At 46.1% G+C, this 21,383-nt stretch overlaps 3 protein-coding genes and 1 pseudogene across 6 annotated transcripts; all 4 read right to left on the bottom strand.

Moving 5' to 3' along the window:
• Positions 1-4,089: 4,089 nt before the first annotated feature.
• Positions 4,090-6,619, bottom strand: LOC4334500 (protochlorophyllide-dependent translocon component 52, chloroplastic). 3 transcript variants are annotated; one of them, XM_026023812.2, is made up of 7 exons: positions 6,069-6,616; positions 5,803-5,990; positions 5,508-5,606; positions 5,233-5,389; positions 4,929-5,147; positions 4,621-4,808; positions 4,090-4,452 (listed from the first exon to the last, which is right to left on the bottom strand). In XM_026023812.2, exons 1-7 carry the CDS (start codon positions 6,579-6,581, stop codon positions 4,194-4,196), a joined length of 1,623 nt encoding a protein of 540 aa, XP_025879597.1. In that variant the 5' UTR covers positions 6,582-6,616; the 3' UTR covers positions 4,090-4,193. The 3 variants fall into 3 exon arrangements, with proteins under 3 accessions (XP_025879597.1, XP_025879598.1, XP_025879599.1); XM_026023813.2 differs by having other exon boundaries at positions 4,929-5,141; positions 6,069-6,615; XM_026023814.2 differs by having other exon boundaries at positions 4,255-4,430; positions 6,069-6,619.
• Positions 6,620-12,284: 5,665 nt separating this feature from the next.
• LOC9272323 (protochlorophyllide-dependent translocon component 52, chloroplastic-like) lies at positions 12,285-16,837 on the bottom strand. 2 transcript variants are annotated; one of them, XM_026023761.2, is made up of 7 exons: positions 16,262-16,837; positions 15,993-16,180; positions 15,493-15,588; positions 15,189-15,348; positions 13,548-13,757; positions 12,775-12,962; positions 12,285-12,651 (listed from the first exon to the last, which is right to left on the bottom strand). In XM_026023761.2, exons 1-7 carry the CDS (start codon positions 16,796-16,798, stop codon positions 12,393-12,395), a joined length of 1,638 nt encoding a protein of 545 aa, XP_025879546.1. In that variant the 5' UTR covers positions 16,799-16,837; the 3' UTR covers positions 12,285-12,392. The 2 variants fall into 2 exon arrangements, with proteins under 2 accessions (XP_025879546.1, XP_025879547.1); XM_026023762.2 differs by lacking the exon at positions 13,548-13,757.
• Positions 13,770-14,875, bottom strand: LOC107280259 (uncharacterized; annotated as a pseudogene).
• Positions 16,838-18,318: 1,481 nt separating the features above from the next.
• LOC4334498 (protochlorophyllide-dependent translocon component 52, chloroplastic) lies at positions 18,319-21,120 on the bottom strand. The gene is made up of 7 exons (XM_015774647.3): positions 20,517-21,120; positions 20,026-20,213; positions 19,839-19,937; positions 19,555-19,711; positions 19,279-19,470; positions 19,002-19,189; positions 18,319-18,890 (listed from the first exon to the last, which is right to left on the bottom strand). Exons 1-7 carry the CDS (start codon positions 21,036-21,038, stop codon positions 18,629-18,631), a joined length of 1,608 nt encoding a protein of 535 aa, XP_015630133.1. The 5' UTR covers positions 21,039-21,120; the 3' UTR covers positions 18,319-18,628.
• Positions 21,121-21,383: the final 263 nt, after the last annotated feature.

The raw sequence follows: 21,383 nt of genomic DNA, 5'->3' as shown, positions 1-21,383 counted from the left end.
GGCTTCAAGGGAAGGCTGTTGTTTTTGCAATTGATTTTATTTGAACTCTTTTCTGAAAACAACTAAGTGAGTGCTTCTCAAACGACTCGGATGAGACAGAGCGTCTCGTCCGGTCGGAGTATGTATCAGTCTTTAGAATTGAAACAAGGTTGGCACCCGGCCAACAGCTTTTCAAACGGCCACCCAAGAAGGCGGCCCAAGTGCGCGCGCGCGGGAGGAAAGGAGAGAGAGGGCCGGTGGACCGGGCTCACCGTGCGCGGTCCCGGGTGGGACCCGCTTGTCAGCGGCTCGGCTCACCGTGCGGAGGGAGCACGCGGTGCGGCGCTAGGGTGGGGAAGGGACGCGGTGCATGCGCGCGGTTCGCGGTGGACGCGGATGCGGCGGGCCCACGCGCAGCCTCACGGCTCGCGGTGGAACGCGCGCACGGGGAGGGACTGACCGGGGTCGGCTCGACCCGGTCTAGGCTGAGCTGGCGCCGACGTGGCGCCTACGTGGCTGCCACGCGGGCCGGCGGGAGGTAGACGACGACGCCGGCCGGAACGGACGGCGGTCGACAGCGGCGAGCGACGGAGCAAACCATGGCGATACAGGCAAAAGCGAGTACACCGGGTGGTTGCACGTGACGAGGGGAGACGAGCCAACGGCTCGGATTTGCCGGGGGTTGCTCGACGGCGGCGGATTGCGGCGGCGGTAACCGGCGGCGGGAGAAGGGGAAAACGGCGACGAGGTCACGGGGGGCTAATTCCTGGCGGCGAGAGCATCTACGCGGCTACGGGAATCCGATGCTAGCGTCGGATTGGGCGGAGCTACGCCGTGCGAGGCCGACGACGAGCGGGTGCTACGGAGCACGGGCGGCAACGGCGGCGAGCACACGGCGAGCGACGGCAACGGTCGGGACGGCGCCGGCTAACTACGGGGAGGCTACTCGAGCTACTACCGAAAGCTAAGGGGGGGAGATGGAGCGAGGAGGAAGAACGGAGGGAGGCACTACCGTGCGGGACGGGGCGCAGTGACGAGAGGCCGACGGCGCGGGAGTAATCTCTCCGGCCTCAGGCCGGGGAAGAGGAAGGAGAGGGCGCGCCCGGAGTCCCCTTCCGCGTCCTCGAACGCACCGGCTCTCCGACACGCGCAACGACGAACGGCGACGGCGAACAGAGCTCGGGGGCGGCGGCAATGGCGCGGAGGCGATGGGAGGAGAAGAGAGGGAGGGCGCCCGGGGCTTTTAAGGGCGGCAACGTCGGTTTGGGAACCGACTTTGGGCGGTCAAGGCGCGAGCTGGCGCTCGGCGCTCGCGTCCAAATCGGCGGCAGGGCGGAGGGAGGAGGATGACGCTGGCGGTGACGGAAAAAGGGGAAAAGAGGGAGAGAAAAGGGGGCTTGCCTCCTTGCCGCTTTTGGAAAAGGAGGAGGGGAGCGGGGGCGTCGCGGCAGAGGGAGGAGGGAGGCTCTGCCTCCGTCCCTTGGAGACTAGCGCGGGAGTGGCGGGGCCGAGGCGGTGACGACGGCGATGACGGCGGGGCGGTGTGGAGCGGAGTGGCGACACGGGCGACAGGCGCGGGCAGGCGTGGCAGAGGGTGACGGCGGCGGCGACCAGGCGGTCGGCCACCACGGCACGCGCGCGCGGGTTGCAACGGGAGGCGCGGCGGTTTGAGTGGCGCGGCTCGGGCACGCGCGCTGGCTGCGGGGCCGAGCGGCTGCGCGCCTGCAGGCGCGGCAGGGCAACGGGGCCGGGCGGCGCAGACGGCGCAGGCGCGACGCGGGCGACGACCACGCGGGCGCGCGCGCGAACAACGACGCGCGGGGCCGATTCCGCGGGCGGGGAGCTCGCCAGGGATGGAGGCGGGGAGAAGGAGATCGAGGGAAAGGGAGGGCACTCGGCGCGGGCGGCTCACGCGCACGCGCGCGGGCAGAGCGGAGGTAGAGAGGGAGAGAGCGGGGGCGCGTCGGGGAAGAGCGAGAGAGTGAGGGAGCCGGGAGGGAGGGGGAGATGGGCCGAGAGGGATTCGGCCCATCGAACCCGGGGGAGGCAAACTAGACTTTTGCGGAGGGATTTGATTTGGAAGGATTTGGATTCGGAAATGAACTTGACGATAGATCGGGGATTGAGATATTGAGATGGCACGGACACTAGACAACAAGCAAAGAAACAAATTTCGCAATTAGGGTTTTTAGGAGATAATTTTCCCGCTAGGCGCCACGACGGAACAGGCGCTACAATAGCTTGAGCTCTAGAGGAAGCACAGCTAGGGTTTCCCAGGAGCTCAAGATCTCTTGTAAGAACTCCACTATAATTCCTCGCACAGGAGTAGGTTGTTACGCTTCCCAGCGGCCCGAACCTGTATAATCCCTCATCTTCCACACATATTCGCAAGCGATCTAGTAGCCAGACCCTAAGCGAAGATACGCTCTTGATCATCGCGCCTTATCCCCCGGCCGAACTCACAAAGGGGGGGTCTCACGACCTCCCGCTAGAGAGGATCACTCCTCGACACCCTTGTTTCATATTATAAGTCGTTTAATTTTTTTACTAGTCAAACTTTGTTAGATTTGACCAAATTTATAAACAAAATTTAGTAACACTTAAAATATTAAATTAGTTTCATTAAATCTAACATTGAATATATTTTGATAATATGTATGATTTGTGTTGAAAATACTGCTATATTTTTCTATAAATTTGGTCAAAGTTAAAGAAGTTTGACTTGAAAAAGTCAAATGATTTATAATATGAAATCGAGGTAGTAATATGTTTAACTACACATGTGTTGCATGCAATGATTTCCATAATATGTACAAACTTGAAAAGGACTATTTGGAGTGGGAAGGATTGGGCCAGTTGTTAGTCGGGATCAGGGTTTCCCAAACCGCCGGGGACGGGGTTACCGCGCCCCGGCGGTAAGCACGGTTACCGCGCAGTTACCGCGGTAACCGTGAAAAACCGTTCAAAATTTATCAAAAATTCAAATTATTTTTTAAATTTATTTAAATTTAAGGAGGTTACCGCGGTATTTATATTACTGTATCCCGCGGTAAGCCTGGTAACCGTGGTAACCACGCGGTTACCGGCTGTAAGGTGAACCCTGGCTGGGATATCCTTATCTCATGAGGAGGATATGATCCTATGGCCCCTGGAAAAAAACAGAAGCTATTCTACAAAATCTTTGTATGATATGCTCTCTTTTCATTGTGTTAGGGACCTTAGAGGGATGAAAAAAAAAACACAAATATTAGGAAAATACCTAATATTAAATAAATAGAAAGGGTGAGACTTCGAACACTGGCCGGCTAGCCCACCATCTTGTGGAGCTAGCTAAAAGATCCCTTGGCGTTTCTCTAACCTTAGAGGGATGGACATATGGAAATCGCCAATTTCACTGAAAGTGAATCACTTTGTGTGTCTTGCTTGCTTAGATAGAATTCAAACTAAAAAGAACTAGGAAGGCTCTGAGAGATGTGTTGTATGTAATGAGGTGGAAACTGTTGATCACATAATCTTTGCTTATCCTATTAATCTCAATTTCAAATTATTGTCCTAGTTTACCGACCGTTTATGATAATCGAATTTTACAAACGAACATATTATTCACTTGTCAGCATGGACATAGTCCTCGAATAGGTGTTTTCGACTAAGTTGGCGAGCCAGCGGGAGGCAGTGAAGCACAGATAAAGCAAACATATATAAGTGCTCTCTTATACAGCCATGTCATCCTACCCTGAATCATTTTTCTCAAAAATTTTGTTATCTCAGCTTTGTATCTCCTTTAATAGACAAATTCTCAATTGGTCAGTAGGGGAACGAAAGAATGCACGGCTAGCTTCTTTGATAATTCAGTATTCAACAAGAAATTCTAGAATCATATATATTCTTTTTTTTTCAATTCGTGTTTATCGAGATTTATATCATAGCGCAATGTCACCAGGGTAAACCATGAGATTTAATTTCTTGAACACATCGATCATTTATTAGCAACTATGGTTGGAAATTTACAAATAGACTTCAATAATTGTGATCTCCTTACGTTAGGCTGCTTTTTTTGTTTTTCTAGTGTTCTATTCTTTTAGATTTACACTACGTTCATGAAAACTACTATATAATAATTGGCTGTAACTCTTTTGAGTAAAGACCGAGATATTATATTCCATTATCTTAAAAAAAAATTAGCAACTACGAGAAGAGACACACACCAATATATATCACTTGTCAGCGAGGACATAGTCCTCGAAATAGAAGGTCTTCTCGATGAAGCCGGCGAGCCAGCGGGAGGCGGCGAAGCACAGCACCGCCGCAGCCACGACGGCGGCTCTCTGAACACCCGACGTGACCACCGTCCCCTTGCCGGCGGCGAGGAACCCGACGACGGCGACCGAAGCCACCTGCAGGGCGACCTCCAGAGCTCTCATCCACTTCAGTGCAGCGCTGCAGCTCGTGCACTGCATGACATGCGACCAGTACCTGTTCATATCTATTTTAGATTCAAGAAATTTTACGGTCCTTAAAAAGTATCTCCAGGTACAAGTACAACCCTTTAGATTAACACTGAATTCTCCTATGGAAATTCTATATGTTTTAGGTCGATCAGTGTGACTGTGTGAAGATCAGCAGACTAGCTTGTTAATTTACCTCTCGTAGACCTCAACTCTGGTAGAAGCTGGTGGCAGCTGATTAACCATTGGGGTTAACCAGCCAACCTGATTGTTACAGTACTTCTTGAACCAGTTTCTGAAGGCGATGATCAAGTTGTCAGATGATGTGGGCACGTAGCATGCTTTATGCCAGTTATCAAGGCCAAACGCGGCGTAATTACGCTCCTGCAGAAGCATATATATTGTTCAGGTCAAGTAAGATCTGAGATAATCGATTGCATCCATGCAACCACATACATAGCTCGAATCATTCAGTTTGAGCTGAAAAGAGAATTAACCGGTCACCTCAATATGAAGGACAGACGAGTCTGAATCCAGGACTTGGTTCGTCTTAATATGCAACCACCAACGTGGTATCATCTTGTCGAACCAGCCATCAAGATTATACCCGTTCGCCCAGATGACCCTGCATCTTCCCGGAGACACCGGGATGCAGAAGAACACTGTCGTGACCTCAGGCTGCTTCTTGTTGTTGGTGTTGTTGTTGTCCTGATCAACCTGCAGCTAGCACAAAGTGTAATCTTTTCAACATGATTCTTTGAGCTTGTAACAGTGGCTGCAATATGGCGAAGTGATCAGAGGCAGATACCACTGGCTTAGCACGAAATGGCGAGCCTATGAGAGTAACCGGCGCGATGAACTTGAAGTAGCCCCAGTTCTCCTCTGGGTTGGAATGGAACCCTGCGATGTTGAGCTCCTCTATATTCATCTTGATCGGGAGGCCACCTTCCTGGTCAAATTCAACTGTGGAGAGGAGATCAAATGTTTCAGAATCAGTAACGCAGCTTAGCATTGAGAAATTGAGATTAACACGGCATTGGCTCAATTAACAGATCGTGTCAACGCAGATGATGAGGAACATATCTGCCTATATCTTCCTCCCTGGGGACATGAGGGAATTGGCCCCTGTGCGCGTAGGGAACGTGAGCAGGGTCCATGAAATTCTCCACCAACAACTCGTATCTGCATTGGTTCGATTCGGATTTCAGAATCCATGGCACATACATACATACATACATACATACATACATACATACATACATACATACATACATACATACATACATATACACACACACACACACACACACACACACATACACACACATACATCGAGGCATCGAGCTGCTTGTGAATAGCTTGTAAATAATTTCTGTACCCGTATAAGAGGTCTCTGACGCCGGAGTTGATGACGGACGACGGGTCGTCGAGCTCCCGGATGTACGGCGGCCGCTTCCTCTGCAGGATCTCCTTGTACTCCGGCTCCGATCTCGGGTAGAACCACAGGATGTTGTTCTGCACCACGCTCGGGTACGACGCCACGCACGCCTTGCTATTCTTGTGCACCTGCCATTAGTTGATCCAAGAACTCGGTTAATTAATCTTGAGAAAATGTTGATGTTTTTTTAAAAAAATTTGTTTTACAGGAGGGCCTAGGGCGGGGGCCTGGGGGATGAACTGGCAGGAGCCGTGGCCATCGAAGCACCAGCCATGGTAGGCGCACTGGAGGCAGCCCTTGCCGTCGACGCGTCCCTCGGAGAGCGGCGCGAGGCGGTGCGGGCACGCGTCGTCCACCACGCGCCACTCGCCGCCGCCGCCGTCGAACCACACGACGACGCTGATGCCCATCACCATCTTCCCGTGCGGCTTGCGCTTGTCGAGGTCGCGCACCGGAGCCACCGGGTACCACTGGTCCAGCCAGTCGAACCGCTCCTCCCCTGCCGCCGGCGTCTCCTTCTCATCCACGGCTCGTGGGAGCGGCGCCTCGGCCGCCACTGCCGACACCGGCATTGACAGCCGCCGCCGCCGCGCGTCGGTGGGGCTGATCCACTGCCGGCGCCATGGTGGTATTCTTGGTGTGCTCGGGTTGGTTACAGTGTCGCGGAAGGGAAGCGAAAGGCGGGTGAGCGAGAGCAGGTGGAGGGAGACAGGAGCCATGGATGATTCGGAGTGTGGAGTGTTTAGTTAATACACGTGAGTAGGAAAACAGATCCCTGACTCTGTGTCTGTGCAGTGTGCAGTCGTGCCACTGACATGTAGGCCCCATCTAAGATCCATATATCAGTGATACAACTATACACTGTATAATTTCAGGGGAGTCTCATCCACGGAGTAGTGACTAAGCAAGACATAGACCGGAAACATAAACGAATGCACTGTATATTTTTTCGGGAAACGGAAATGGGGACCTACAGCCCATATTGCTCTACACCTGCTACAATGGTTAACACTGGCGTAGGGTCTATATATTTTTTTTATAATACTATTTCTGAAGTAGACAAACAACTTTTGAAAGCGTGCTAAACATCCCACCGTAGCAAATTTTTTAAAAGTTGTGATAGCAAAAAGCTTTTCTTACTAAATTCTTACTAACGCTGATAAGTCATGTTATGAATGCATCTATATTTTTTATAATTTCTATATATCTAAATCAAACGGTTGAGATAATTGTTAGTACAAATTTAGTAAGAAAAAATTATAACAGTGCTCTTTAAGATACTAGCGTACTACTCCTTTTCAAAATAGTTATCTTTTTATTCAAAATTTATTCTAAAATATTTGTTACTACTTAATCCATTTATCACCTCTCATTCAAATTTCCCTCTATTTTACCCTTAACTGCCACTCTAATCCCAATCATGTATCATTTAATGAAGGATAGTATGTCTTTTATTTAAATAAAAAAATTACCAAGAATAACAAGTATTTCAGATGGAGGGCTAGTTAGTTCTCTTAAAATAATTGTAGATTTTAAGCCGTGTTTGATGTCTAACTCGGAATCTGGCTGAGGCAGGAGCTGTTGCCTCAACCACAATGTTATTGTACCTTACGTAACGTGCTTTTCTTTCGTTTTTAGTAAAAACCGGCCAGTGTTTCTTCCGCTAACCCAAGAAAAAAAGTTAATTTAATTATAATTTTCATGTCATTGAGTGCATTAAATTTACGTATTTTTTTACTCATATAATGGCTATGTGCATACGTGTCCTTAAATTTCAAGACTATTACCCTATAAGGCAGTAGTAAGGAAAACAAAAACAAAACACTACCACCACACACACTCACAACAACTACACACGACCAAGAAAAGAGCTAACACCACATCGGTCACAGCTAGACCCAACAAAGGAGCTATAGCTAAATCGCCCAAAATCAATCCCTAAAAAATGAGTACCAAGCCAGCAAGGTGACAACGGACGAAAAGGTAGTAGAGGGAGATAGCGAGAGAGAAGAAATATCCCTTTCCCTCGCTCGAACCCGTCGACTCGTTGCCACTTACCAGATTCGCACAAACTGTCTGAGCACGGTTTTGGCAAAAGAGAGTCTCCTAGACGACATCTCCATGGAGAAAAGCGATGAAGAGCACCACCGCTATCCATCGAGGTCTCTAGGAGATCCAAGGCAAGGTTCTCACCCGGCAACCCCACTAAGGAGGGAGAGGGATGTCTCAACAATGCCCCAAAGAGGATAAACGACGCCCAAAGCGTCGTAGTTGTCAGCCTCGTAAAACTGGGCTAGGCTTACACCTGTTGCCTATCCCTGTTGACCTGCAATTGTAGTTCCATTGCTCCACCACCAACCACCCAACATTGTTTTCAATTATGATCTATCTATCCTGCCAAGTTCTACGCGAGAACAACAATAGCAGCCTATCCTCTATCTTAAAATGTTGCAATCTAGAATGAGATTTGACACATCCTAAAACAACGAATCTGGACAAAATTCTATCCAGATTCGTTGTCCTAGGATGGATTAAATAAAATCTCATTCTAAATTACAATATTTGGGATGGAGGTATTAATATCCAACATGTTTGTACGATTATATTGACACGTACTATATGCACACATTTTATTGGATTTCAATGACACGATATATAATCCAAATTTACATATAATTATGAATTGACCCATGTGACATTTCTCTAGGATTATTGAGATTGTGTCCTCACCTTACTTGACGTGTAACATTGGATCTATTTCGTTTTATTTCCATATCTCAAACTCTTTTATTGCCAAGTATTCTAACTCTACAAATTCATAATTTTGAAGCTGTGATTGCATCCATTTATAACATAATGTTTCAACTAATTGTTTCGTTCTAATATTTGAGGAAATATAAAATTTTAAGAACATTATAATCTAAGTTTTAAATCCAGGACCTTAGGAGCTAAAAGTGGGGGCATTCAATGTTATGACATCCTTAACCGTGAATAACATACAATTTACCATTCTAACCCATATTCAATAATTTAAATGGTCCCACTCGGTGACGGAGCCAAAATGGTTTTTAAGCTCAGACAAACTTTAATATAAATTGTATTTGCTATAAAAGTTTTATCATTAATTTACTCATTAATATTAAAATTTAATGGAGTTTTGGTCGGTGAGTCCTGGCAGCCGTCCGAGCTAACCGGACGATGTCTCCGCCACTAGTCCCACTGTCCCACAAAACTAATCAGATCGCTGCCACGCGTCGGTGCTGATCTACCACCGACTCCATGGCCCATGGCACTAGTCTGATTGAATGTGCTCGATCGGCGTGGTGTCATTGTGCAATTTGTGCCCTATTTTTTGTGCATGGTGGAGTAACAGTCACCGCCAGAAACCTTCAAAAGCGTGTACAGAAGCACCCTGGGTACTGTACCCACCCCACCACATCGTGAGCTTTTCAAAAGTTGTGATAGCCGACTTATCCTTGCGAACTTCCAAAACAGATACATAGTTGGTAAATTTTAATTGTATTTTTTATGCCATTTAGTTCATTGTTTATATAATTTTGCGTTGATGACTTATTTTGATGACCATCCGAATATGAGCAATTTTACCATTCAACATTTAGTACTTCGAGGTACCAAATTTTACATTAGATAGTACTTTGAGAACTAAAAAATTGTGGTACCTCGAGGTACCAAATGTTGAATGATAAAATTGCTCATCGGAATATATATAATTTAATGAACTGACACTTGGATATCATAATATATCATTTTTATACGTCACTAGCAAAAATGTTTATGTGTTAAAACAGGTGAAGATAATTTTCACGATTGATAAATTTTTTTGTCAAACAATAGCAAAACAAATTTAGAAATCATATATAACATTGAATCCGGTTCCGCTCCCTTCATGCATCATCACACGAAGAATAGCTTATATACACATTTCCAATAGCCTCACAAATTGATCGGATGGTTATTCCATAAGTTGACACATGTGGATTTTATTATACCTCATGGTCCAAAGATTAAAATTTTGAGTATTCAATTAGTAAAAGTTTTTTCCCGTAAAATTTTTTTACTGTAGATGGAAGGCATTTGCAAAGTACCAAACTTAATGCATACACCTTAACAATGATAAATTCAATAGGAAAATAATTGTGAGGAGAGAAATTTGGAAGAGAAAAAAGAGAAAAGAAGGAGATGGAGAGAATCATGATTATTGAGGGAAAAGAAAAGGAGAAAAAGAAAATGAAAAAAGAGAGAAAAAAAAAAGAAGCCAATCGAGGAAGGGTGTACGCAGCGCCGTCTAGTGGAGGCGTGCGGGATGGTGTGGGCCATTTGGGTTGGGCTAGGAGGGAGAGAGAATGAACTGGGATATGGGTGCATAATAATTATTCTAGACTCACGTCAAATTGGATACGTGTGACATATAACTAACTCATCAAACACAGACGACGTATCAAAGCGCCGAAGAAAATATTTTCAATTTTTGTAATATTAAAGATAGACATAGAGATAAATATTGTACTCTTTGACCGTGTCATATGGAGCCTTTTTCATATTAACTAGCTGGGTGGCCCGCGCAATTGCGCGGCTAGCACCGATATAAAATTATCTATTTTTTAATATAGTTTTACTTAGAATTTTGTTAAATAGATATCTCGTTGTCTTAAGACTTTGAAAAACCAAACCTTATCATCCTTGTGTTTCTAATTTTATATTTTTTAAAAGTTATGTCAGTTGCTACTCCTAAATATTTTGTCACCCCTCGTTTATTTGCTTCCTCGATCTACCACTACTTCTATTTGTTCTCACTAAAACCTCTAAAAATTAGACCTTATAGTTTTTAGAGTTTATTGTCTCGTTTGGGTTTTGTTTTTATAATTTTCAGAAGTCTCGTCAAATGTTGCCACCATACTACTCTACGGTCAATCCACTGCCTCTTCTCTTTATTTTTATTGGGATTTTAAAAATCAAACGTAATTATCATTTAGGTTCTTTTTTTACTTTCTAGAAGTTCCACCAAACTGTCAGCGACTTTACCACTGTACTCATGTACAGCTCACCCGCTGCCCCCTCTTTATTGTCTTTGAGATTTTAAAATTCGAACATGATTATCATTAGGGTTTTTTTTTTTTACTTTTTAGAAGTCCCGCCAACCGTTGTGACCATGCTGCTTAATGACCCGTCCATCGTCCCTCCTTTTAATCATCATTGGGATTCTATTTGGGGGTTTTGTTTATAGTTTTTAGATATTCCATCAACCGCCACCACTCTAATCCTTTACATTCATGTTGCTTCTCCTATATTTGTTGTCATTTGTCATCTTTTTATAATTTTTAGAAGTCATGTCAAACCCTATCACCATACTTCTCTTCGGCCTGTCCACTACCTCTTCTTTTTATTGTCATTAGGATTTTAAAAATCGAACATAATTATTATTTTGGTTCATATTTTACTTTCTATAAGTCCTGCCAACCGCCATGACCGGGCTGCTTAACGGCCCATCCGTCGTCCCTCCTTTTAATCGTCATTGGGATTCTATTTAAGGTTTTGTTAATAGTTTTTAGATGTCCTATCAACCGTCACCATTCTACTTCTTTATAAACCTGTTGCTTCTCCCCCTCTTTATTATTATTTGTCATCATTTGTGTTCTAGATGGAGTTTTTTTTAGAAGTCCATATTTTTCATTCTGATATTTTTATTTATAAATTATATTTCTACTTGAACTCTTATAATTATTTTTATATTTACAGAATTTATTTTTTTGTTATTTCAAATTTTAGTTAATCTCGTCATATGTTCTAAATGGTCTCTTATTTCAATAGTTTTTACTTTTTATGACGAATTTAAGTTATTTATAAATTGTATTCCTAGTTGAACTATTATTTTTATTTTTCTATTTTTGGAATTTATTTTAATTTTTATTTAGAATTTTAGTTAATATCGTATTATGTCTTATATGAATTATTTTTTTATGTTTTTTAATTTTCAATTTTATAGTTGTTTCATCCTACTCAAACTATCTTTTTTATTTATCTAATTTCAGATTTTATTTTATTTTTATTTTAAATTTTAGTTAATATCGTATTGAATTCTTATATGGACTCTTCTTTTAATATTTCTTATTTTTAATTCTGTATTCCTACATGGACTCTTCTTTTTAAGATTTTATTTTATTTTTATTCTGAATTTTAATTAATCTCGTATTGGATTCTTATACGGACTTTTCTTTCAATATTGCTTATTTGTAATTCCGAATTTCAGCTATTTTTAAATTGTATTTCTACTTGGACTCTTCTTTTCTTTTTCTCCGATTAATGTGGGAATTTCTAGCCCCCGCAGCAAACGTGGTGCCTTCTTTTCGAGCTGTTTTAATAATATAATATAATAGATAGATAGATAGATAGATAGATAGATAGATAGATAGATAGATAGATAGATAGATAGATAGATAGATACTTGTTTTTCTTTTGTAAGCTAGCATATATAGGGATCGAACTCCACTCCCAGATTTTCTTAGACACTGTCACTTGTAAGCATGGACGTAGTCCTGGAAGTAGAAGCTCTTCTCAATGAAGCTCGCGAGCCAGCGGGAGGCGGCGAAGCACAGCACGGCGGTAGACACGGCGGCGGCTCGCCGGACAACCGACGGTGCTAGACTCCCCTTGGCGACGGCGAGGAATCCGACGATGGCGACCGACGCCACCTGCAGGGCGACCTCCAGCGCCTTCATCTTCTTCAGTGCAGCGCTGCAGCTCGTGCACTGCATGACATGCGACCTGTACCTGTTGATGGCACCAGAGAATTAATTGATCAGCATCACAGCAGCCCACAAATTCTGAATGAAAATTTTCGATGAAGCTGATCTTGTAACGTGTTTCGGGTCAGTGTGAAGATCAACTTATCACCTCTCCAAGACCTGATCTTTGGTAGGAGTTGGTGGCAGCTGATTAGCCATTGGGGTTGCCCAGCCGATCTGATGCTTACAGTACTTTCTGAACCAGTTTCTGAAGGTGATGACCATGTTGTCAGATGATGTGGGCACATAACAAGCTTTGTGCCAGTTATCAAGGCCAACCGTGGCGAAGTTGCGCTCCTAGAGAATGAAAATCTTCAGGTCAAAACATATATATGGGCATAGTAAGTCAGCAGGCATAATAGCTCACATCGCCTTCTGTGTGTCTTAGAATAGAAACCGGATATGTAATCCATTTCCGTTATCTAAAAATGTACTCTTTTAAAAAAAGAGAAATTTTATAGTTCTTAAGAAGATATCATGAGGTACCACTTTTTCTATTATAAATTTGGTACCTCATAGTAACTAGGTACCAAGAGATACCAAATTTTATACTAAATTTTTTTACATCATGGTACCTTCTTATGAACCGTAAAATTGCTCTTAAAAAAATCTTGTGATGAATTGTGAATCTGCCACCACCCTCACCATTAACTTCCTGATTTTTGAAGTTCAAAAAAAAAAGAGTGTGGGACCAAATGGTCTACCTATTAGCTGAAAGATACATGAATAGAAAAATAGATAAGATATGCAGAATGAGATGGAAAAACGGATTGATGATAATGTTATTTTTTTTTAAAAAAAAGTAAAAAATCTGTCACAATGCATGGACAATATGCTAGTTTTATCATGAATCATTCAGCTTGAGCTAAACAAATAGGTCACCTCAATATGGAGGAGGTAGGAATCTGAATCCAAGACGATGTTCGTCACAATGTGGTACAACCACCGTGGTATTATATTGTCGAGCCACGCATCAACATTCCGCGGGAACGCCCATATCAACCTGCTTCTTCCCGGAGCCACCGGGACGCACAAGAACACCGTCATCGCCTCAGGTTGCTTCTTCTTCTTTTTCTCCTTGCCCTGATCAATCTACACAAAATCTAACCATTTAATACGATTATTTGATCTTCAAGCCTTGAACTAGGGACAGATGTGCCATGGGGGTGGTGAGGGCTCAAGCCCCCACTACCCGTATTGATACTTTAGGAGCCTCCACTAAATCCCCTTAATTTTACATCCTGATACTTTTTCAATGATGATAAAATTACGAACATCTTTCCCATCCTTGAGGAGGTACCATGAGGTACCAATATAATCTAACCGTTGATTTAGAAGGGGTATGATGGGGCTAAATAAATTTAGGGTGGCGCTAATCCCTCACCCTCTTGATGGCGTTTTGCTTGCTTGCTCGTGGTGGCTCAAAGGGACCCAACCATGTCCGCCGCTGGCGGCGGCAAGAGCTGCATGGGAGGAGGCGAGGAGGCGATTGCCGGGCTCCTCGACAGCGGCAGCGGCGTCTGGCGAGTACACGCTCGTGACGACGAGGGCGACAAGATACTCGTCGGCGACGTGCCATGAATGAATGAATCTCTCGTCTTCTCCAAATCTTTGCCACATCTCCGTGCCGGCGTCGCATCGAGTCCGCTGCTGCCGCCGTCGCGTCGCATCGAGTCCGCCGCGGCCGCCGTCACGTCGCATCGAGTCCGCCGCGGCCGCCGTCACGTCGCATCGAGTCCGCCACTGCCGCCGCCACGTCGCATCGAGTCCGCCATCGAGTCCGCCGTGGCCGCCGTCGCGTCGCGTCGCATCGAGTCCGCAGCGGCAGCCATCGCGTCGAGCTTCCGACGAATCGCCGCCGTAACCATCGTCGAGCTCCCGATGAATGGCCGCTGCAACCATCGCCGGCCTTACCCTCTTCCCCTCTCTTCCCTTTGCCGCATCTCCGTGCCGACGTCGCATCAAGTTCGCCGCGGCCACCGTCACATCGAGCTTCCGACGAATCACCGCCGCAACCATCGCCGTGGCCGCCGTCGCCGATGAATCGTCGCCGCAACCATCATCAAGCTCCCGACGTTGCAGCTATCCTGGTCCTCCCGCCACCCATCGCCGATCTGGGCCGCCGCCGGGTTTCCGATCTAGGGTTCGGGACCTATATGCCCCTGCTCCCGCCGCCATCTCTCGCCGCCGGTTAGTTCAACGCTGCTCCTGCCCTGTGAGATGCAGAGACGGAGGAGGAAGAGATGCCGCGTGCGTGCGTGACGCGGAATAAAGACGAAAGTACAAAACTGCCCTCCCACCCACGGTACCGTTTCAATGGGTAGGTGCGGTACCTCATGGTACCGACGATTTTTGACCGTAGGATGTTGCCAGATCAACGGTCACGATTTGGTACTGCACAACCTTAAAGACAGTAAAAAATCTCTAAAATTACCCAAAACTTCATCTAGTTTATTTAGCCTCCTCTAGTATTTCTTCTTTGCTCCGTAATGGCAAAGTAAGAGGGTGCTAGGGGGCAGATACCTGTGGTTCTTTGGTGCGAAAGGGCTTGCCATAGAGCGTGCAGGGCGCATCAAACTTCATGTAGCATACGTCATCCTCCTGTACCGACAGGAAGCCGTCGATCTTTGCCTGCTCCGTCCTAATCTTGACCGGGTAGCCTCCTTCCTGATCGGACTCAACTGTGGAGAGGAGATGAACAGTTGAACACTATCAGTGGTAGGTGCAGCCGGAACATTACAAAATGGCACTAGCTCAGTAGCATGTTCATGCGTGCAGTAGACTGAAGAATTAAAACTGATCATGTCATGATAGATGATGAACATATCTGCCTGGATCTTCTTTGTTCTGTATGGGCATCAGCCCCTTGTGCGCGTATGGGACATGAGCAGGGTCCATAAGATTCTCCACCAACACGTCGTACCTACATTACAATGGAGCTAGCTAAGCAAGGTAAAATATGTGGTGGAAATGCAGTGGAAACCTGAAAGTAATAGTTGGTTCGAAAAATAAACGTATGAGATTTGTCCACGTCATCACGGATAAAAATTTTACTCGCAGATTCACTCATGAGTTAAAATTTAACTCCTAGTAAAATTTTAAGATTTTAACTCATGTAGCACGTTTTAACTTAGACGTCGAATTTTAACTCATGGTGACATAGATGAATTCCAGATGTCCATTTTTCGGTCCAACGGTAGTTTTCAAATTTTCACTATATATAGGCTTTGCAACTACATATTTTCCCCTAAGCGAATGATCGAGCTGCCATGCTAATGGGGGAGCAAGAAATTAAGATTTAGGAGAAATGCTTGGAGATTTCTGTACCCGTAGAAGAGGTCCCTGACGCCGAAGACTGTGTTGAAGGACGGGTCATCGAGGTCTGGGAAGTACGGCGGCCGCTTCCTCTGCAGGATCTCCTTGTACTCCGGCTCCGACCTCGGGTAGAACCACAGGATGTTGTTCTGCACCACGCTCGGGTACGACGCCACGCACGCCTTGCTGTTCTTGTGCACCTGCCATTAATTGATCCAAGAACTCGGTTAATCTTCAGAAAATGTTGCTGTTTTTTTAAATTTTGTTTTGATTTGTTTTACAGGAGGGCCGAGGGCGGGGGCCTGGGGGATGAACTGGCAGGAGCCGTGGCCATCGAAGCACCAGCCATGGTAGGCGCACTGGAGGCGGCCCTTGCCGTCGACGCGCCCCTCCGACAGCGGCGCGAGGCGGTGCGGGCACGCGTCGTCCACCACGCGCCACTCGCCGCCGCCGCCGCCGTCGAACCACGCGACGACGCGGAGGCCCATCACCATCTTCCCGTGCGGCTTGCGCGGGTCGAGGTCGCACACCGGAGCCACGGGATACCACTGGTCCAGCCACTCGAACCGCCCCTCCTCGCCGCCGCCCACGGCCGGGGCGGCCTCCTCCTCCTCCTCGGCGCGCGCGTGTGGCGGCGGCGTCTCGGCCGCCACGGCCGACGCCGGCATTGATAGCCGTCGCCGCCGCTCGCCGCTGGTGTGTTTCCACTGTTGGCGCCATGGAGGAGGTAGCCTGACCGTGCTCAGCTTGACGCCGGCGTCGCGGAGCAGGAGAGGAGGGCGAGCGCGGGAGAGCAGGGGAAGGGAGACCGGAGCCATGGCGCTTCCGAGGGGGAGCTTAAGCGCGGGACATCTTTTTTAAAGTGGTTACGCAGACCATGGCCGAATGAAACGTGCTACAGTGGGTAATATTGTTTCGTAGGGTCCATAAGAGGAATCATGCTATCTTTTATTTCTGTATGTATACCTATTTTTTAGCTATCCATGTGTTGCGTGCAAATGATTTCTATAATAACTAGATTACAAACTTAAAATAGTACAATTCTTTTTGGAAAACGCAAACATATTTTAGATTGTGTTGGCAAACTGAGTTGGGAACTAATAGATACCTTCCGCATGCAAAACATAGTGACTCATTAGCGTATGATTAATAAAATATTAGCTATTTTTCTAGGACAACTTGTCAACGAACAAAACGATCTCTTTGGACCTGCACTAGAGTAAAGCAAAACGATCTCTTTGGACCTTCATTATTTATATATCATCCAAATGGTTATGAACAACTAGATAGATTAATATGGAATAAATCATTTTTCACAACACATGCAGGTTCAAATTTAACTTCTACAAGTTGCAACGAAAAATACAAATTTAAACGTAGACATAGTTTAATTTGTCTGTTTTTGCAACTCGTAGAGTTGATTTTTAACTTGCATATGCGTCCAGTGATATATCATATATTAATCTATCTTGTTATTTTTCTTTATTTTTTCCATAACCAATTAGATGACATAGACTAGCTAAAAAAAATGTCGAGTGTTTTTTGAGGGGAAAACTTTCAAATCTAACTATAGTATATAATTTCACTAGAACTATACTATAATAATAATAACTTATATATATGTATTAAAATAATATATATAACTTTATATCTAATTTATATAGAGATAACAATGTAGTTATAATGTAGTTACACTGTAGTTACAATGTAATTATAATGTAATTATAGTGTAACTACGATGTAACTAGCATGTAATTGGAATATAACTTAGATGTAACTTGAACAAATCTACCATAAACATGCGATGATGGGACTAGCTTGTAAAAAAAGGGTTTAGATCCAATAGTAAAATATCTCAGCACAAATCTTAGAGCGGAATTGACGGCCAAAATTTTTTTTTGACAGTCATCTAGCAGTTCCGTATAAATAACGGGGAGAGACTTTTCGAAAACGAGACTACGCTCAGTCGTTTTCATTCTAGGCCTCCCCTAAGCCCACTCAACATCCAGCGTCTTCGTTTCTCCGACACGTGTGCTGCCGAAGACACAAAGGCGATTTAGATTTTTTTTTATAAGAAAACATACATCAGCAATGAAAAGGAAGAGTGCATAATAACAAACTGGTCAGACTAAATTAGAGTTCAATCAAAAGAAGATCGAATAAAATCAAACGTCAGACTAAATTAGAGTTCAATCAAGAGAAGATCGAATAAAACCAAACGTTTGCAGGTAAGTTCTCTCAATCAAAAGCATCACCCATTTCACATATCTATGTTAAATCATGAAAGAAACCAAAGCATCGGGTCAACAAAAACGGTTCTAAATTTTTAGTTCAGTGGTTATCTGCAACTTTCATGTCTTATTTTACTTCCAATAATGCATCGAAATGTGAAAAGAAAAAACAATTTTAGTGGGAACACTGATACAGACGCTCCATTCCCCATGCAAACAAATATAGAGTTTTACATTTTTTTTTAGATAATGGGCAGCGTCCGGCCTCTACATCATAAGATCATAAGGTGAATACACACGGCCAGATTTAGAGTTTTACATATGTGGTTTTTTTTTTCTTTTTCGTTGGACGCCGATCGATCGACCAAATTTATTTTCCACAGCATTAAAACTCACAGAGTTTACTGGGCACATCGATCACTTGTAAGCATGGACATAGTCCTGGAAGTAGAAGCTTTTCTCGATGAAGTTGGCGAGCCAGCGGGAGGCAGCGAAGCACAGCGCGGCCGCAGCCACGACGGCGGCTCTCTGAACCGCCGACGTGACCACCGTCGTCCCCTTGCCGGCGGCGAGGAACCCGACGACGGCGACCGACGCCACCTGCAGTGCGACCTCCATCGCCCTCATCCACTTCAGTGCAGCGCTGCAGCTGGTGCACTGCATGACATGTGACCAGTACCTGTTGATGGCATCGCAAGAATCCAATTTTGATGGTCACTGAATTCTCTTGTGTTAATTTTGTGTTTCAGATCAGTGTAAAGATCACTAGATCAGCAGATTTCTATACTACCTCTCCATGAGCTGATCTTTGGTAGGAGTTGTTGGCAGCTGATTAACCATTGGAGTTGCCCAGCCAACCTGATGCTTGCAGTACTTTCTGAACCAGTTTCTGAAGGTGATGATCATGTTGTCAGATAAAGTGGGAACATAGCAAGCTTTCTGCCATTTATCAACGCCAACCGCCGCGAAATTGCGCTCCTGGAGAAGGATTAATTCGTCAGGTCAAGACTGAACATATCACATATGGGCATATAATCAAGGCAGTTTGATCTGAAGAAATGGGTCACCTCGATATGGAGGAGGTACAAATCCGAATCCAAAACGGTGTTCGTCACCATGTGGTGAAGCCACCGTGGTATGAACTTGTCAGGCCAGGCGCTGACGCTCTGTGGAAACACCCATATCACCCTGCTCCTTCCAGGAGCCACAGGGATGCACAAGAACACCAGCATCCCCTGAGGCTGCTGCTGCTGCTTCTCCTGATCAAAATCTGAACTTTTTAGACGGTTTTTTTAGCCTGAATAATGCAACGGATCGAGAGGGTGGCTGATGCTGATACGTGCCAGTGTCTCGAGGGGCAACTCTGACCGGTTGATCGTGCACGGCGCGATGAACCTGAAGTGGCCCCAATTCTCCCCCTGGATTGACAGGAACCCGTCGATGTTGGCCTCCTCTATCTTCATCTTGACCGGGCCGCCGCGTTCCTGATCAAACTCAACTGTGGAGAGGAGATGAATGTTCTGAATCAGTGACGACGCATATGAGCATTGGAGAATGGCACTAGATGACTAAACTGAAGAAAATTTGGGTAGAAAATTGATTGATCATGTGATGAGATAGAACATATCTGCCTGGATCTTCCTTGTCTTGGAACTGAGGGAAGAGCCCCTTGTGTGCGTAGGGGACGTGAGCAGGGTCCATGAGGTTCTCCACCAACATGTCGTACCTGCATTGCAATGGAGCCACGGCATAGTATATCAAGCTGCATGCCTATGTGTCCGTTTCGGAGAAGAATGGCTTGAGCATTTCTGTACCCGTAGGGGAAGTCCCTGACGCCGAAGACGGTGTTGAAGGACGGATCATCGAGATCTGGGAAGTATGGCGGCCGCTTCCTCTGCAGCACGTCGCGGTACTCTGGCTCCGTTCTCGGGTAGAACCACAGGATGTTGTTCTGTACCACGCTCGGGTACGACGCCACGCACGCCTTGCTGTTCTTGTGCACCTGCCATTCATCCAACAACTCGATAATCCTGAGAAATTTTGCTTTGAGATCGACGCGGGAATGTAGATTAGATCGACGAGAGTAGTGGGGCTCTGCCTTCACCCTCCCAATATAGGAGCAGTGTTTAGCATCCGTTATCTATTTTTTTTCTCTCTTTTTTTTCCCTTTCCCTTAGCAATGGGTCTTTCGGGGCGGTTGCGTGTAACTAAAACTCTGCTTCTTCTAATATATTGACATGTAATTCTTTTTATGTGTTCGTGAAAACAAAGTTTATCGTTAAGAGAATGTAGCAAAGGAGAGTACGGGAGGGCCAAGGGCAGGAGCTTGGGGGATGAACTGGCAGGAGCCATGTCCATCGAAGCACCAGCCATGGTAGGCGCACTGGAGGCGGCCCTTGCCGTCGACGCGTCCCTCCGACAGCGGCGCGAGGCGGTGCGGGCACGCGTCGTCCACCACGCGCCACTCGCCGCCGCCGTCGAACCACGCGACGACGCGGAGGCCCAGCACCATCTTCCCGTGCGGCTTGCGCGGGTCGAGGTCGCACACCGGAGCCACGGGATACCACTGGTCCAGCCAGTCAAACCGCTCCTCCCCTGCCGCCGGCGCCCGCACCTCCTCGGCCACCGGCGGCGTCTCGGTCTCGGTCTCGGCCGCCGATACGGCCGAGACCGACGTCGGCAGCCGCAGCGCCACGCCACGGCCGATCCACGGCCGACGCGGTGGCGCCGCTAGGCTAGCTATTCTCTGACTGGCGGCGCCATCGACACGGAGGGGAAGCGAAGCAGGCCGCGCGCCGGAGCGGAGGAGGAGGGAGAGGGGAGCCATGGCTTTCTTTCACGTTGGCAACACAGTGTGCGCGTGTGTGCCAGTGTGCATGGCTGTTTGGACTTTGGATGTGGCGCGCGATGTTAAATATTTGAAGCTCCAGGTGGTTCTTGTAGCTGTAGCCTGTAGGTTGAGGTGGATCTCGCAACAAATTGTACAGTCTACAGTACCATGTATAGTAAGAATCTGCCTGCCCATCCACATCATCATCCAACTATCCTATCCGTCGGATGTCGGGTTGTATGTGGCATTTTTTTTTCTTGGACCATATGATGCTTTTCTTCACGTGCTAGCTAGTAGGAGTGAAAATGTAGGAACAGGGTTTACACTTTCCTAAATAACCGA

This window comes from Oryza sativa, chromosome 3 (genome assembly GCF_034140825.1).
Source record: "Oryza sativa Japonica Group chromosome 3, ASM3414082v1".
In the NCBI taxonomy this organism is placed as follows: domain Eukaryota; kingdom Viridiplantae; phylum Streptophyta; class Magnoliopsida; order Poales; family Poaceae; genus Oryza; species Oryza sativa.
Note: the sequence above shows the minus strand (reverse complement) of the source record. Positions and strands in the feature narration are given on the sequence as shown.